The sequence below is a fragment of the Lates calcarifer genome, linkage group LG13 (genome assembly GCF_001640805.2).
Source record: "Lates calcarifer isolate ASB-BC8 linkage group LG13, TLL_Latcal_v3, whole genome shotgun sequence".
NCBI classification, from domain to species: Eukaryota; Metazoa; Chordata; class Actinopteri; family Centropomidae; genus Lates; species Lates calcarifer.
This window is the reverse complement of record NC_066845.1, coordinates 3,564,889-3,583,360: the sequence shown is the minus strand read 5'-3', so window position 1 is coordinate 3,583,360 and position 18,472 is coordinate 3,564,889. Positions and strand designations below refer to the sequence as shown.

Sequence of the window (18,472 nt, the reverse complement as noted above, 5' to 3'; positions counted from 1 at the left end):
TTGAGCTGTGACAGAATAAAGGCCCCAAACTTAAGTCAAACATAGAACAATGTTTATTGGGTTAAACATCTCAGGACATTACTTTAAGGTACAAAACAAAACATTAACATCATTTTACAAATTACATGAATCATTCTTAGAGTAAATAAATGGTAATTGGTCTCATGTCTGAAATATTTGATTTCAGTGTGAGGTTCCTTGCAAAAAGACAACTTCAACAATGACACACACCAAGTCTGGCTGCTTTGTGCTGATTACTAATTTCTTTTACAGTCTGTTTTTAACTACTCATTATACTGTTTACTAAGTTTTACAGGACCAGGTGCCAGAGCACCAGAATTTTTTTACTGCTTACCATCCATAGGCTGCTGCTGGCACCGGTTAATTCCTCCAGTTAACATTTGATCTGCTGTCACTGTCTTGGCTTTTAAATCATGCCTTAAAGCACATCTTTATAGACTTCCCTCTTATCTGACCACTAGATATATTTGTTGGCATTACACAACTGTTACCACCAGATTATCTGTTATTATAATCTGTTATTATCTGTTTTTGTATGTATTTTTACATTATATTTGGTTTTATATGTACTCGACTGTCTATTTATGCTGTTTTTAGGTGTGATTGTTTTTATGCTCTCTCAGCACTGGAATGTAAATGCTATATAAGTAAATAATTATTATATTTACCCTGAAGGAGCCACAGAAACCTTTAGATTGTGGTGTGTGAACTGAGTTTTAGTGCAACAGTAGGTTTGACCTGGTGGTAAATTGGCTTGGTGATGTGGTTAGTTCAGAGTAGAGGAGAGGAAATGTTCTGGCAGAGCCATTACCAAGAAAGTGAGCAACATGCATGTGAACATAAGTCTAAGACAGGTCTGACCAGATGTCAACAACATTCACCATCCATGTCAAGTGATGCTGATGATTAAAGGTCCCAGATATGAAAGCGCTGGTCGGCTCCAGCAGAGAAAATCTGAGTGCCGTCAGGGTTTAAGGCCAAGTGCAGGACTCGATGAGAATGACCTGAAAAAACAACAGCAGCATGACTGAACTTTGACTTTAAATTGTTTCCCACATAAGCGAAAAGTGTCTTAATGTTTGTTTTCTCCACTATTGCAGAGCACAGTGACTAGAAATAATAACTTTCAAACTGGCATACTTTTTCACATGATGGCAAAATAACCCCCCTGTCCCACACAGGAAAGAGCCAAGATGAACACAGTGTCACACTGAATGATGCAGTGATACAAAACGGCTAAAAATTACTACCAGAGTAAGTGCAGTTTGTGTGGAAATTAATAACACAGTTGCAGGACATTTGGAACATTAGGTCTTTTTTCTCACCAACAACTCACAATACCTCTGGAAACTGTGACTAATCATATCAAATGTAGTGATTTCTGCCATGTTTCATTCATAGTTTCACATTCAGTGGAAACCCAGGACATGAGTGAGTCAGAACAAAATGGCTATTAAATATCTCAGGGACAGATGATGGAGCTGCAGCAGTGATAAAAACTGTCACACTTCATTTTACTCATGCATGTATAATGATGCAATGCATTTATTCCTATGGGGCTGGTGAGAAATGGTTAAATCATTAATGGTATTTGACGCTCTCTAACCTGTGAGCTTGTGCACTGGGTTGAGGGAGGGAAACTCCCAGGTTGAGACTTGGTGATGAGGAAGGCCGTGACCTGTGACCAGATATCTCTTCCTCTCAGCCCATCGTAGAGAGCAGATCTGCAATTGGAGTCATTAGTAGTCTATCTGATGTATATACACAGTAAAAATAGCTCAATTATAATTTGAGGCGTGAACACCTGTGAGTTTGTGTTGGCAGAGGTTACACAAGTCCCTGATTGTGTGTCCCAGATTCTCATCTCTCTGTCCTTCCATCCCCCTCCTGTAGTGATCATCTTTCCCTGCCACGGACACCACCCCATGGCCTAAATACACCGACACAATGAACACATAATACACACATACACATACACACAATGGTCCCTAGATTGTAGTAGTATAGTAGTATAGTATAGTATATAGTAGTATTTCACCAAACATTATTATGCTACTCAAGTTTGCATGATTTAAAAATAGTTATCACTAGTCATGCTTGCAATAAATGAATATAGTTGTGTCAGTCCTGAAAACCACATGTTTGCTCCCTGTGAATGAGGTTGAGTGAGTGAGACAAATCAGTAACGAGATGCACCATCAGGTCACATTTTTAGTGGTGGGGCTGTACATACCAAGTGCATATAAATAGCTTGCCACTTTCAGGCCATATCACGTTACATTTAATGCCATTTTGGTTGGCAAGTAGAGAAATTAATGAGTGTGTGATGACAATAAATGTGTTGTGATAACATGCAAAATGACTTGAGGAAATGTGTGTGTCATTCAAATATCATTTGATGATACACATGCAACGACGACAATACATTCACACTCACACCTATACCTCATTACCTGTGCAATACATTCATTCACACTATACCTCATTGTATATAGAGTTGCACTGTTTTGTATATATATATATATATATATATATATATATAATATATATATATATATATGTATATTTCTATGTTTGCACTGTAAAGGAGAAGCTCTCCAATCTTGTTGTACTTTTAGTATAATGACAATAAAGGGCATTCTATTCCATTCTATTCTATTCACACACAAGCAGCGACCTTAACCGACCTTAACAGCACTGGGCTGTTTCATCGTAGTGATAGGCTGTTTTGACCTTGTGACCCCTGCAACGTCACTGTCCCATATATGCAGGAGGCCGTCTGCGGAGCCGCTGGCCAGCCGGTCATCTCCCGGTGACCACTGAAGGCTGCAGATAGCCTCCTTCTGGATGGCTGCACCCACCAGAGGTGCGGGAGCCCGAGGGTCGAGGTGATGGATGCGTCCGAGAACAGAGCCACTGTTAGATTGTAGACACTGTTATTTCCCAGCATGAATACTGTATTTCATAGACACTTTATACTGATATTATACTTAGGGCTAATTCAACTACAATCCTTTTGCTAAACCATTATAGATTTGGGTATTATAAAACAGCTGAGGTCTTTTTGTGTAACTCCCCCTTTCCTTAGTGAAGATCTGATAAAGTCCTGTCTTTTCTGTGTAATTTGGTGGACTGACACGACTTACACACCAGTACCTGCTGAGTAGCTGCTGTTTCCAGGAAAGCGCTCTGACCACAGATAGGTGTGATGGTAGACACCTCATATTCTGCTTTTTTTCAACATCCCACAACTAAAGAGTCAGAGAGACAGAAGACACCACAAACCGTCATCCTGCTGATTCAACTAGCTCTTAAACCACCCCCCACCCCCCCCGCAGGCCCCCCTCACAGCTGGTATGACTCAGTTTCCACCGTTTATGCGCTCATTTACTTGAAGCGTTCACCTGTATCTCTCCTCGCCTGGTGCCTATGCAGAGAGCTCTGCCATCTCTGCTCCAGCGCAGAGACGAGACAGACTGACGGTGTGGTTGTCCCGTCTGCTGGTTCGGGTCCAGACGTCCCGCCAGAGCACGAGTCTCTGAATTCCAGAGGTAAACAGAAGAGCCCAGTGCTAATGCAATCACACCATTACAACTGCAGTCAAGAACATTAGTGTCTAAAAGGGGAGAGATGGAGAAGAGAGCAGGACTTTATACTGTGCCTAATGAGTTAAGTAACTTAACTGAATGTTTTATTGACAGAATGACATTGGTGTAATTTTATTTTCTGTTAAAACTACTAATGTTTACTACCACTGATGTACTAATGTTTGTGAATCCAAACAGCAGCATGGTGGTAAACAGTGATGTCACGGCAAACTTGGCAGGAGCTTTTGACTCATTCTTTAGAAATACCAATTCCTGCCACTCTTCATCCACCCACCAGATGTCCCTGGACTTTCTTCCTGTCTCCATGTCCGCCTACTCACCTGTTTTTCCAGTTTCAGTACACCTGAGCATCCCCCCCTCACACACCTGTTCTCAGTTTTCCTCATCACAACAGCCCCTTCTCCTTCTCATCTGCTTATGTTTCTATGTGCTTACCTATGTGCCTGCTGCTGCACTGTTGCATTGAATCATTTTTTCCCTCGTGTATGTGTAAGTATACTGCATGCTTTGTATCTTCTCTTACAGTAGTCGTTGAGCAGTGACGGTGCTGCCAGCTTCATCACTGTCTTCCCCTGCAGACTCACAGCAGCTTTGTCCAAGATGGCAAATGGCTGCAAATCATGTCTTCCCTCATCAGAACCTGCATTGTTGAAGTATTATAAACAGAAAACCACAGTTAAGCAAAACACACACACAACGTTTCATATCAATAGTACATCTTTGGTTTACTGCTAATGATGTCAAATGCATTCATTTTCTCTCACTGATTTAGAATTGCAGCAAACATCCACACTAAACTAAATTAAACACGTTACAGTGAATTACTGGTTATTGGTTATTTACTCTCTCTGCTGCACTGAGGCTCAGAGATGCACACACTTTAAAGTACGCATGTAAAGTCTGGATAAAACTCACATTTAAAAAAGCTGAAAACCCAGCCCCATGTGTGATCAATGATTTCATTACAAAGACTTAAACAATGATCTCAATCAGCCTTTCTTATCTTATGCTGTTCAAATGTCACGTCATGTTTTTATGCTTAACTTCTCCACACCTCCATAAGCTAATAACAATAATAATGTGTAATTATCCCACCAAAGATAACAATGATACAATCATATCAGCAAACTTAAACATAAACATAGACCTCCCACACTGCTCCAGCATTTCTGCTGATTTAAAAAAAAAAAAAAAAAAAGTTGTTTCCTGGTTTCCTGGTTCACATCATGACATCATGCAGTATCGCTTGTCATTTCTGACAAGAGTGAAAACGGTAATGTTGTACCAGTCTGTTGTTCACTGCTGTGTTCTTGCTCTGCAGCTCTCCACACCAATCCCTGCAAAACATTGAAGTATTGTGATTAGATTTGGTCTCTTACATGATATTTATGTATTTTTTCAAACATATTTTTCAAACATCTAATAATGAGATTTTGTCTAAAGTTAGCATTAGCAGTGATTGTGCACAGAATTAGACCATGTTTTATGTATTCTGTGACATAATGACACTATACCTCTTTGGTGTTATCCCTATTTTAGCTGAATTGTATGTGAGTAGAATTTGGTTATGTTGTTAACCTTAAATGATCTTCCAGCTTCATTCAAACCTCAGAAGAAACTTGAGAAACCTGATCCTCTGTTGTATTTCTGGTTTTCTGTCTTGTCACATAGTTTTCAACATTATTATTGATCCAATCAGGTAAGACATATCAAACTGCTGTGGCATATGTACAAGTTCCTTAAACAAACCTGTTCTGGAGGATTTTCCACAGGTCGTCTCCTGGCAGAGATGGTGGGCGGTGTGCTCTGTGTTTTGACAGCCCCACAGTGGGACATGCCTTCTTCCAGCGCTGTCTCTGATAAGAACAGATGATTTCACAAAAAACATACAATAACATCCATCACAAAACAGTTATGGAATAAATTTACTGTGTATTTTTGGTGAGACATCTAAACGTACTGGTAAGGAGAACAAAGAATTGGATGCATGAGGGTCTGTGGCTGTGGGCCTATGGGGAAATGTTACCCACAGATCTTTAGCAATCAGTACATATAATAATTCTGTGTACTGTGTACAGAACAAAAAAACAGGAGCATTGCTGATACCAATATAAGAGATTAAACTAACTCTGTACTCTGTATATATATATATACATATACACACACACACATACAGAGTACAGTATATATGTAGTGTGTTTATTTTTATTTGAACATATATATTGAATTTCCCATCTATCTAATCTAATCTAATCTATCTTTAGTAATCAGTCCTCAAATGTGGTCATGTAAAATTTATGACCCAGATACATACTGTACTTGTTAAACCATACATGTGTTACTCTGCAACAATGCCTGCTCAGCTGTCATATGCAACACTGACAAATAGGTGTTGTCTACAGCAGCATCAAGTGCGGTTGACATTTTAAGCAACCTGCAAGGCAAACAATGCATTGGCACACAGCTTACCGAAACATTTACCAACATTAACACAAGCATTTTCGAACATTACAGCATTTTTTTCACATCTGCCAAGAAATTACCATGCAGTAAAAGATGTATTGTGTGATAAGCTGCGGCGTCTAACATATACAGTAGGTGGAACTTAAAATATGTATTTCTCTGTGTTACATAAATAACAATGTAGTGAAATTAAAGATGCCCAAATATTTCTGGGGACTATGAAAAGCTGCAAAACCAGTGGCAGGCAATCACTGTCTTTAAACAGTAGTTACAACTATGGCAAAGAACAAAAGGTTATTCAAATTAATTGTTTAAAATAGGTTTTAAAATGGAGTTTGCATACAAGCAACCCACCCATCCCTCTCAAAAATACCAAAGTCATTCAAAGTGACTAGTTTGGGTAATTCTTTGATTTACTGATCACAAGTTTGATGAGAGAGGGCAGTATCACAGACAGGTAAGTCTTCTACAGTCCTCTGTGATGTGGTGTGTTAAAATTCTACCTGGGGGATTTCCCTGGAGGACTGTCTGGACCGGTTCACGGTGTCTCGGTGGTGAATCCAGCTCCAGTCTCTGACAGACTGTATCAAACTCAAAACTTAGCTCACACTGCCACTCAGTGGCCAGAGGTGTGCTCACAGCAGGTCCCTCTCTGCTGCTCCTCTGGATGATCCGCCTCCTGAAACGCTTATATGACATGTGATGAGCGTCGCTTACTCCCTGAGAACAAACACAAAAAAATACAGTTAGTGAATAAACAAAAAAAATACGGCTAGCCTCAGTAGTCTCAGCCTACTGAAAACTGACCCAAACTTCATGCCTCTGCAAAAAACACATAACTTCATCAGGGTCAAGCCAGCAAAATATAGAGTAAAACTTCCGGTTAAAACTTTCAAAACAAAAGTACTAACATTAAGTTCTGACCCTTCTATTTCCCCCCGTCTAAAGATATCATCTTATACTGTACTAAAGCCGCAACTAACGATTATTTTCTTAATTAATTGATTAATCATTTTCTCTGTAAAATATCAGGAGAATGTGATAAAATATGTTAATTATTTCCCATAGTCCAAGGTAGTGTATAAGTATCTTAGAAATATCTTCAAATATTTTGTGTCATACACAACAGAGAGAAGTATCAAATTATGTTTTTGCTTAAAATGGCTGAAGTGTTCATTCAGTTATCATAATTGTTACCAATTAATTTCCCGTTGATTGACAAATTGATTAATAAATGTTACAGTTCTATATTGTACTGCTTCTGTATCCAACAACAAGGGAAATTTATTTTTTGAAGATGATATGAATGCAGTTTCTCAGTTAGCAAAAATCACTACATTAATGGTGATAACTTACTAAGTGGATAGCTACATTTTCAAAGCAGTGGATAGGATGTTGTTGTAGTAACTAAAATGTTGCTAGCAAGGTCATAGGTCATTTGCTCAGGTGTTTTACAGTGTTTAGGGCTGTTGCTAAGGCGTTGCTAGTGTTGTTACAGTGTTGTTAACTGGTTCGGATATCTAACTGTTCCTCTAGTATATCTAATATGACTTTTACTGGCTGTGTGCAAACCTAAAGATGAACGTTTCAACACTGGTTTTATTTTTTTGAAAGAATCTGCGCTCAATTTCCGGGTTTACTTGAGCAGCTTTGACGCTGCTCCCTCCTCCGGTCCGCCCCAAGACTTTAGACAGGAGCCCCTCTCACCAACTTCGGTTTGTTCTTCCCCCTCCAAGATGGAGGCCTTAGGGGGCTACCCTGCCAAGTCCTCTAACCCAAAAGCTAAAAAGTTAAGGGTGTTATTTAGCATGACAGTCGGTGTGGGCTGTTTATTCCTCCTGCAGACCCAGCTGGTGAAGCCGAGAAAACCGAAGGATTTTTATTCTTTCGAGGTCAAAGACGCGAAGGGGAGGTCGGTTTCCCTGGAGAAGTACCGAGGAAAAGTAAGTCCACATCATCACCAGTTATTTCACTTTGAGAAGAAATCTGTGCAGACTTTGTCCAAGTTAACCACCGTGAGTTAAGTTTGGGTTTCAGTGCATAATACACATTTCTTATGGCATTTAAAAAAAATAACGTACACCCTTTCCCTCCCTGTTCAGGCGTCTCTGGTTGTAAACGTGGCGAGTCACAGCGAACAGACGGAGGCGAACTACAGGTCACTGCAGGAGCTCCACCGGGAGCTGGGCACATCTCACTTTAACGTCCTGGCCTTCCCCTGCGGCCAGTTCGGGGACACCGAGACCGGGAACAGCCGGGACATCGAGGCTTTCGCCAAGTCCACCTACGGTGTTACTTTCCCCTTCTTCAGTAAAATCAAAATAATGGGCTCAGAGGCGGACCCTGCCTTCAAATTCCTCACAGGTTGGCAGAAAGACATGTCACCTACATCTGTCTGTTCTACACCATGTTTTACAAAACAACATGATACACCACCACTAGGTTTCAAGTCTATGTTTACAAATTAAAAATGATGACTACTGTATATGGCTACACTTAGGTAGCTGTCTGCCAGGAAGTAGTCTGGACCTAACATTTACTGCACCACACCTTCCCCTATGGTTGCAACCAAATGTTATTTTTATGATCAAATAATCTGTAAGGTTAGAGATGAATTATTATTAGTTATTGTGTTCAGCAGTATTCAGTTTATAATGAAAAGTTATTTGCATAAAGAAGCTGTACCCAGAAAACATTTGATATTTTACTTAAAAAAAACAACAGAAAAAAACACCTGCTCTCCTTCCTGTCTGCCAAAATACATACTTATGCTTTTTCAGTGGGGAAAAAACTGTACAAAGAGGTCCAAAAGTCTGAGACCACCTTCCCTAAGTGCTCTCAGACTTTTGAACCCCACTGTACTAATGTAGATACGTAGAATGGGGTTCATCGGAGAGGACACATGAACTAGTCTATGAACTGCTGAGCTTATTGGAATATATAATGTAGGGCTTATTTATACACACTTAATGGTTTTTGCATCAATATGATTAGATATACACTCAGTTGTCAGTTTATTAGGAACATCTAGCTAAATCTAATGCAGTTTAATTCAATACCTGCAAGTCCTTCACATGAAGATTATTGATGTTAAGTTGTGTTGAAGAGGTGCTGATTCAACTGTGTTTGGAGGCTGCAGTTTGTGGTGCTGTTGAGCTGTATTGCATTATATACAAAGAGGTATATCTATTGTTAAACCTGTCCTTATGGGGCTAAATAATAGGAACACCTGTCAACATAATGCAGTGCAGTTCACCAGCACCACAAGCTGCAGCCTCAAGAATGATCATACAGTTGAATCAATGCGTCTTTAACACAGTTTTAGCACAAACTGAACGTTAAAACCTTTATGAAAGAGGATTTATAACTGGACTGTTGTATTGGCCTTTTAGGTAGGTGTTCCTGATAAAATGACAACTGAGTGTATATAATATTAACAAGTTGATTTATGATCACAGCATCATAAGAGTTTATGGCTAAATTTACATTGTAAGATGCACAAATGACCCAGGGCTGTATGTCTTATTTTTCAGATTCTGTTAAGAAAATTCCCAAGTGGAACTTCTGGAAGTTTTTGGTGGACCCAGAGGGAAAGGTGGTTCGGTTCTGGCGAACCGACGAGCCCATGGAAAGTGTTCGTCAAGAGGCCACAGCGCTGGTGCGAGAAATCATCCTAAAGAAACGGGTGGAGCTATGATGGAGCTTATTGATAGATACTGGACACACCGCTGGGTTGTGTCTGGGTTTCCTGCACTTTGACAGTCAGGAATAACAAGTGGTTGACTGTGAACTGTTTCAGTGAGCGTGGTTGGGTGATGTCACTGCTCTAGACACGTGCAAGATGAAAAGATCAAGTAGTTTCAGCCACAAAGGCAGCGAAAGTCATGCAAGGCTAGTCAGAATGTGTGTGTATTTGTCAGAGTTTGAGTTTGTCTGTGTGTAATCGGGACCATCCTGTGGTGAATAATGACAGGGATGATGAACATTCCTTATAATGACCACTGCTGCAGCTGAAGGATTGTTTAGTCTTTGAAGTGTTGGATTTTTACACCTTTAATTTTGCTTAGTCTGTCTGTACTTTCTAATGTTTACATTAAATTCCATTTTCTTAAGGTGAAGCATACCATTTTAGACCATTTTGACTGATTTGAGCCCAGCAAATTGTGAAACATCCATCCAACAATAAAATTATCTCGTCATTATCTGATTGTAGCTAATGAGCCCAGGATCCTTTTATGTTTTAAAAGCAAGAAAAAGCTACTTCATATACTTCATATATGCTACATCATATACTGATACTGATAAAATTAATCTACATTTTTAATTCCGGCTCAGAACATTGATACCAGTGCAACACAAACACATTGGTGCTAATATTCTGTATATTATCAGTGATTTTTCTATCTGACATATTCTAAAACAGTTATTTCCGTGTCTTTGGAAAATGTCACCTCTCAGTCTGACTATTTCAAAAACTGATGAATGGTCTCCAAAAAAAAATCTCTTTTATCAGATGTACAACAGGAGCTCTGAATCACAACCCACTGTTTTTAATTGATAGAGGGGAACATTAATTGCAGAAGACCCCCAGGGTTGCAGGCATGGTGGATTTAAATGGACAGTTGGAGGGCAGCAGCAGGTAAGCTGGCATACACACAATCAACCAGCTAACAAGACACTGCCTTCCAGCCACCCACAACAATAGAGCGGAAAAACAGTGAAGTCTTTGTAATATCAGTTAGATATCATCTTTCTAAATTGTTCTGATTTAGCTCTTTGTGGGAGCGGAAAGCTCAACCATTGAAAATAAGCGCCTAATTGGACAGACTTTACATTAAAATCAACCTCATTCTCTCCTGTTTCCAGCTCTCCATCCTTCAACATTTTCTTACAGTGTGTGAGTCTGAGCATGCTGGGAGTGAGTATAACACGAGTATAGTGAAATGTAACTGTCAAGGCAGCAGAGCAGTGTGAGCTGGCCAAAGAAACATCAGCTAACATTACACTGCCTCCCAGCCAGTCACAACCCAAGGGCCTGCTGTGTATGCAAATGCATGGATTTGACTATGTTGAACTGATGCTGAGCTGAATGTTTATCATCGTGTTAAATGTAAAGTTTGAAGTTTTCTCATTCATGCCTCTGCCAGCTTTGTTGGCTTTTTTGTTTTGCAGGTGACAGAGTGGAGTACGTGGCAGCATCGGCAGCGATTCTCTGAGGTTAGTAGGTAGCAGCAGTGAGGAGTGCAGCTGGCAGCTGTCAGTCAGATAGTAACACAGCCAGCAGCAGTACACTGCCATACTGCCACCACCAGCTCAGGAACTCCCAGAGGCAGGGATGCAGCCTGAACAGTTAACATTAAGGACAACTCTGTGATGCTTTTTTCCCCCTCCTTCCTAATATTTTGATATTTCCCCTCTTACCTTGAAGGGACACTGCCTCTGCTTTCCTACAAAATCTCTGAACATTTCCCTCATATTGTCCTGGTCACGAAAACAATAACAAAAAAAAGATTCAGTCATGATGCTCATCATCAACAGAAACAACTCTCACATACTAAACTACAGCATAAACAAAAACAGAAATTCTACTTTCAAATAATGATTCAGGAAGTTGAGTTATTCATATATTTTGCCACGTTTAACTGGATGTTATAGCAAAGAGAAGCAGTCATGTGTTTGGAGTTTGAAGTGGTTGCCTGGTAGCAGCAGCAACAGCAACAGGCCATAAGTGAAAACAGGGACATACAATATCTACCAGACTGTTTTTATATTATTGTGAAAACAAGAAGCTCACCCATTCACTCGGACCTCCAGCTGTGACTTTCACCTGCATCTTCAGTTACAGTTCATCTGTTTTCCTACATCTCAGCCTGTGTGAGGAGACTGACCCGGTCATGCCTGGTGCACCTGTTGTCTCCTCTCCTGGACGGGCTGCGCTCCTAAATACTCTCCCCGGGGCGGACGGAGGAGCGGGAAGCAACGTCCTCTGCTCTACTATTGGTGCGTAGATCGCGCTTTTTTTTTTTTTTTTTTTTTTTAAAATATATAAATACTCCTGTTCAGGGATTCCCTCCGCGTCCTGGTTTCTCCTGGAAACAAATTGACACAGTAAAATAAATAAATAAATAAAAGGGCAACGCGGTAATGTTTTAAAGGTGGAGGCGGCAGCGTGTTATCAGTTAATAACACAGACAAGGACAGACGTTTGTTTCAGTTTGTTAGACTTAGCCCATGTCGTTTGGCTGAAGAAATTATTATTCAAAAATATTAATGATGATGATGATCTAGTGTTATTATCTGGAAAGAGAAGGGGTAGGTTTATGTTGCACCTTCCACACACAGACAAATTAAAACAAGAAATCATGTGTTAAAACATTTAAAAGGAAAAACGTAAAAACACTTATTTGGAGCGTAATAACAATGTTAATAGGCAGAAAGATGAATAATAACAATAATGATGGTGATAATAGTGATTTTTAAAAAGTTTTGCCTTTAAACCATGTAAATATTATTAGATTATTTTATTTTCCCTGACAACTAAAATAAACTAGGGTTTATGCAAAATATTTTATCTTATGTAGTTGTTAAGTGAAATATTCTACTTAACAACTAAAATGAAGTAGAACAACAGCAACACCATCACAATGAAATACTTTTAATCGAATGAATATTATAGATAAACTCTGGTATTTTGTAACTGCTGTCAGGTCATAAATATACACCTGTGGGCTGATAGCTCTTGTTTTCTAACAGGCCGTGGACCCGTTGGCCACGCCGTTTAATGACGAGCTGCACTGGCGCTAAGTGGGCTGAACGGCGCGAGCGGGCGCACGTTCTCGCCACCTGCCACTTCCATATGCGCTCACACCACGAGCTCGAGCCTGACACAGTGCGACAGGTGCGTGCTCTCAATGACTCGGAACAGCGCAGCTCAATCAGTGTGCCCCAGCAGGCGGCCATTTACCCCACAGTCATGAAATAAGGGGGCGAACTCCAACCTTAATTTTATCCATTATCAACATAAACCGACAGGCTGTACCTCTGACAGCTGTATTTTACTTATATCGGTATATTTATCTTGTGATAGGCTAATTAGTTATCATTTCATAATTATAATTAAACCACATTTTTGTGGATATGTTGATAAATATTTAGCCAAATGTTAATGCAATTTGATGTGGGCCTTTGTAATTTTGTCTCAACTGTAACTATGTTTCTTGTTTCCCTTGTTGTTTCACTTCAAAGTATTGTGTGCTGTAAAATGTATAGCATGCTTTGATAACGGCTAACCTGCATAACAATGGTTTAAGTAAAAAAGGTTTAAGGTTTAAGTGTAGGTTATAGGTCATTTGCCCAGAGGCCCCACACCACTGTAATTCTGCCCTCAGCATCCCTCCACAGGAAACCTGAATGACCCCCCCACCAACCCCCACCCTCTTTCCCGCGGGACTCCGTCTGGTTTGTAGCCTCCGTCCAGGTTTTGGCTTCAGTCACCTTAGAGACTCATTGTGTCTGTATTTTCCTTTCCCCTCCCGCATTTGTCCCCCGCAGTTTGGCGGTAGCTTAACCGGTCAAATGTGTCACAGCCAGCTTAAACAAAGCTTCGCCCCCACCTTGTGCCTGCTCTCACCGCCGCTGCTGGTCAATGACAAACGGATTTGTTTGCAGTAAAAGTGGCTCAAGGCGAGCCCGGGTGTCGAACTAAGCTGACGTGAAGGTTTGTGCGGTTAGTGTATGAAGGGGCTGAGGTTTGACAACAAGCGTCCTGTTTGCTTTACGTTGGCAGCAGGAATTTAAAGTGTTAACGGTGAACGAGTCTTTGGTCAACCAGTGGCATCAGGATAATTCAGATATGGTACCTAGATGTAGGGTAAATTCTGCAGCTTTGCAAATATTTTGCATTTTGTTTGTCTTACGTTTAAAAATTCAAATGGGCCTAAAGGATTATTTTATATAATTAATAGTTTTATCAGCACTGATAGATATAACACAACAGGAAGCTGGGCACAGACATGTCAGGGCACAGTTGTTCTCTTCATGGGTATTGTTGCCTTCTTTGAACTTCAAATGAATGCTTACTTAAACTTAATTCAGGAACATATGAGTAAATGAACGATGTGCTTTTGTATGTAAAACTTAATTTATTGTGTTGTTATTTATTTGGCGAATGAATGACATCAAGGACACAATGTTACAGATCACTGGGGTGTCAGAGTACTATAAATATTTACTGCACGTTGTGGGCCCCTGCATATATGACAGTTGCACCCCTGCCTTGTAGTTATTTTGTGTCAAGTCATGCTTTTGTGTCTTTGTGTCTCTTTGTAGTTGTTTTGCATCTCATTCTAGTCACTTAGCTCATTTTATGTCTCTGTGTTAATTTTATTTTCTTTCCCAGTGGAAATGTTGTCCCTTCATGGCTCATGGCACATTATCAGTTTATCATTTTGTTTAATGGGTGCATGTTGGGATTCTTGTCCTCACAGTACTGACAAATTATTGCCACACCAGTTTCCTTGTAAAAGCATATGAGTCATCATCACCAAAAATAAATATACATATAACTAGTATTGTAAAGATGAACTTTTTTCCAGTGATACACTAATATGAATCCAGCTGTGGGGTCTTAAAGTCACAGTCCAGTTTATTAGTTAACACAAATCCTAACATCCCTCTGCAATTTTAAAATGTCAGCAGACTCCCTTCTCACTTTTAGTTTTTTAAGGGTTTTTCTTATCTTAATTTGTGTTGCTAAACACAGTGATCGTGACAACTGCACTGTAACTTGTCCCTGGCCTAGGAGCTGCAGTGTTGCCTTCACTGCTCTTAAGTAAAGAGCCTCAGGTTGGGGGAGTTTAAACAGGTGTCTGAAGTGAGGTGCAACATTGTCCTCTGGACCACTCTGCCCCACACAAACCCTATGCTTTACAGCTAAAGCCCTCAACAGTGAGGTTGCGGCAAGATAGTATCACAGATACCCAAAGGTCAAGAGGGCACATCCTCTTAAGATAAGTTAATCTCCTCTTGTTGTTTTGATTTCTTCAGTTTTTTTTTTTTTTTTTTTTTTTGTTATCCGAGTTTAAGGTTTGTTTATATGGCTAAAAATAATCTATTTCAGTTTCCAAAAAGAAGGATATAAACAAGGATGTTGGTGGCAATACATCATGACTCAGGGCCCTCTTTCAGACCACACAGTCACTCAGACAGAGACAAAAGGGAAGGAAGTCCCTGTTTCTTAATCAGGGTCATGGGGTCACATTTGTTTCACTGCTCAAACAAGGAAAACAGTTTCTTTCCATTTGTTTCAGTATCAAGTGTTCGCTCCATAATCAAAACCTCTCCAAGTCAGCTTTATAAAACATAACTTTTATTCCAAACTTGTAAAATCATTTGTATTTTCCAAGACAAAAACATGCTGTGAGGTGCAAAACTAAACATGACATTGAAGCATGTAAACAGAAACACAATGTAAACAACAGCTCAGGCAGTGTTATTTCCTTTGTTAAGACTGATTAGCTTAGCAGCTACCTGAGGAAGACATAATTTAATCATTTACAGATATCACTATAGATTATTAGTTAAGCATTAACAGTCGCTGCCCACCCACACTTCCTTTCAGTCTTTAATAGACTTCAGGCATCTTCAAATCACTAATTAAAAGCACCTGAGGGATGCAGTTGTTAACCCTGGTTTTAGCTGTGGTTTGGAACCCAGCGAAAGCGGTATCCACCTTCCTGAGTCCTCGATGTAAAGGCATGTCCATGTGGAAACACCTGAGTCCTTATGGTGCAGTGTTCTCTAACAGAGGTTCTGAAAGATGAGATGCTCCCTTCAGCCTCTGCTCCGTCAGTCCTCACGCTGCAGTCTTTGAAAAAAGAAGTCTGAAGGCCTGAGAATGCACCGAACATGCGTACAGTTTCTGATTCCTGTTGTTTTCTTGTTCCAGTGGCAGTGCTGTGCAGGATAGCATTGCAGCGAGTGCTGACGTCCCTCAGTACGTCCTCCACTGAGCCTGAGGATTCTGTTTCGTATCCTTCATCCAGTCGCTGCCGCTTACAGGGACTCAGTGAATCCCCACAAGGTAGCACTGGTTCTCTTGTATTTGAATCTCTGAATCTAGTTAGTTTCTGAAGGAAAATAGCACAAGACAAACAGAAGTAAAGATTAGAAGATTAGATAAATTATAAAAATATCACTATAAGAGGCTATATGATATCCAGGATGAACCTGTGTGTACGTGTGTACTGTGCATTGTCTGATTCATGCACTCACTTCGAGCACTGAGGCCAGGTGCTTTGCTCGACTGGCCAGCTGTCTGAGGTGGAGGTTTCTCTCCTGCAGGGAGTTGATCTCCTCCTGTCGTCTATGAAGAGTCTCATGGAGCTGCAGAGACAAAAAGCAAAATCTGTTCAGCCATGATTCTCAGGTTTGAAACTTCTTCCTTTAGACCTTTCTATTTATGTAACTCTTTGGATTTAGGTACTGTATGAATATGCATAGTTATTTCAAATGTAAACTGGCTTAAATAAAAAAAAAAAAAAAATCTAAAAGCATCATTTTGAGATTTAAGTCTTGGCAGTATAGAAATACTACAACTGAGTTAGTTTGTGACCAAAAGTGTCAATTCATTTGGCAACAGTCTTTAGCAGGGCTTTGAGATTTCTTGTATAACTCTGACATTAAAAATATTAGCAATGTATTATTAAAATAATTTAAAAAAAAAAACATCACAAGACCCGATTTCCACACTGTACACAGTAAAGATTTACCTCATTGTTGACTTCCATAGAATGTTCCAGTGCCCTGCCATGACACTGGGCAATGCCCTTCCAGATAGCTCCATCCTGGGCAGGGGGGATTCCTGCTTCTGTGAATGAGTTAATAAGACTCTCCACTGGGGAGAAGTCTCGCTGAGGGGTTAGGGGGGGTATGACACATCCCTGAAATGGTACCAGTTCAGCTGGAGACAGGCTGCTCTCCAATGTGCCAGGAGAATCTGACAGAGAAGACAAGCATCCACAGATTCAGCCAACATAACTTCAGAGGATCTCCTTAGTTGATGATGATAATTATAGTAGGAGAAGTAACAGTGGCATTCACAGCACACAGCAGCAACAGTTGCACGTTTTGTTTTTCTCACCTGCCATGAAATCCAGAGCATAATCCCCAAAGTCCTGGTCATCTGCATCAGATTCATTCACCTGTGGATGAATAAGACTTGACGGTTAACACAGTATGTGTATATATATATATATATATATAATATATATAAATAATATAATATATATATATATATATATTATATATATATATATATACTCCATGTAGAAATCACAGCAGTTCTACCTGAAAGTCCCACCAAACAGCGTGATGTGGATTTATAGCAGAGCATGTCCTGGTGGTCATTTCAGTGAGTGTGCAGAAGCGTAATGCGTTATGTGCTCACGGTGATCTGTGCCAAAGAGGCAGTTAACGGACAAAACTTGTGAGGTCCAGCCAATTAGCAGTAGCCTGCGTGTCATGAGGAAACTGCAATGCCATTCGTTGCAGGATTCCAGCACACCGTGTCAAACATTAACAGCCTAGGAGTGATGCAGAACTGCAGACCTGCCACCAGATTTTTTTCCTCACCTGAGAACCGAGGGAATCGCTCTCCCGTCTCACTGCGGAGTCCTCCAAATCATCCCATGCAATTGTTGAAAAAGCTGTAACATACACACATTTCATTGATTCAACCCCCAGAACGCATTTGTTTACATGTGCTTTCTTTTTTACGCACCGAGATGTCAGAGATGCGCATACCTTGATCAATGATGCAGGGTAGCTCCACGTACACAGTGACTGGGCTGCTGCTTCGTGGCACCAGCGCTTTATCCTGCAGGTAGAGAGCATTTTTACAGTCTTTTCAGCTGCTCAGAGCTGTGTTATGTGCACCATTTCAAAGCGAAGGACTTCATACCTTTTTGTTTACTGCAGCTCTCCTCCCCTGTTGGCTCATTTGGTTGTAGCAGACAGCACCAAACACTCTTTTTCTATCTCCTGTCATCTCCATCACTACACCTCTGACTGAAAAACTGAACTGAGGAGACATGATTTAGCTGATATATAGTCCAGCATTCTCCCGGTTTGTATTTCTCCAGTGCCGCGGTTTCGTATCATTGGCCCAATCACGGGCACTTATTCAGTCTCCAGGGAGTGACAGCGTCCTCGGAGATTAAATTGGTGCATGACTAACGACTTTCCGTTGAAGGGTAAAGGGGTACCAGTAGCGCGCATAACGGCGCCCTTACAGCAGGTTTTCTCTGCAATTCTGCCCTCCCTCCGCCTGCGGCCAAATATTCCCAGCTCCCTGCCAGAGGTGCACGTAGAGCCTGCCAGGG

General features: G+C 40.5%; 3 protein-coding genes across 3 annotated transcripts; 1 reads left to right on the top strand and 2 right to left on the bottom strand.

Annotated features, from left to right (window-relative positions):
• Positions 1 to 46: 46 nt before the first annotated feature.
• Positions 47 to 11,568, bottom strand: LOC108881190 (cell division cycle protein 20 homolog B). Its single transcript, XM_018673029.2, has 11 exons — positions 11,514 to 11,568; positions 6,596 to 6,812; positions 5,379 to 5,485; positions 4,915 to 4,966; positions 4,153 to 4,269; positions 3,426 to 3,637; positions 3,178 to 3,272; positions 2,709 to 2,937; positions 1,826 to 1,951; positions 1,628 to 1,745; positions 47 to 1,025 (listed from the first exon to the last, which is right to left on the bottom strand). Exons 1-11 carry the CDS (start codon positions 11,565 to 11,567, stop codon positions 928 to 930), a joined length of 1,425 nt encoding a protein of 474 aa, XP_018528545.2. The 5' UTR covers position 11,568; the 3' UTR covers positions 47 to 927.
• Positions 7,747 to 10,304, top strand: gpx8 (glutathione peroxidase 8 (putative)). The gene is made up of 3 exons (XM_018673306.2): positions 7,747 to 8,035; positions 8,195 to 8,456; positions 9,626 to 10,304. The coding sequence occupies exons 1-3, from the start codon at positions 7,829 to 7,831 to the stop codon at positions 9,787 to 9,789; spliced, it is 633 nt and encodes a 210-aa protein (XP_018528822.1). The 5' UTR covers positions 7,747 to 7,828; the 3' UTR covers positions 9,790 to 10,304.
• A 3,876-nt stretch (positions 11,569 to 15,444) lies between the features above and the next one.
• Positions 15,445 to 17,498, bottom strand: LOC108881274 (multicilin). The gene is made up of 5 exons (XM_051075146.1): positions 17,439 to 17,498; positions 17,233 to 17,293; positions 16,862 to 17,088; positions 16,365 to 16,475; positions 15,445 to 16,219 (listed from the first exon to the last, which is right to left on the bottom strand). Exons 1-5 carry the CDS (start codon positions 17,496 to 17,498, stop codon positions 15,785 to 15,787), a joined length of 894 nt encoding a protein of 297 aa, XP_050931103.1. The 3' UTR covers positions 15,445 to 15,784.
• Positions 17,499 to 18,472: the final 974 nt, after the last annotated feature.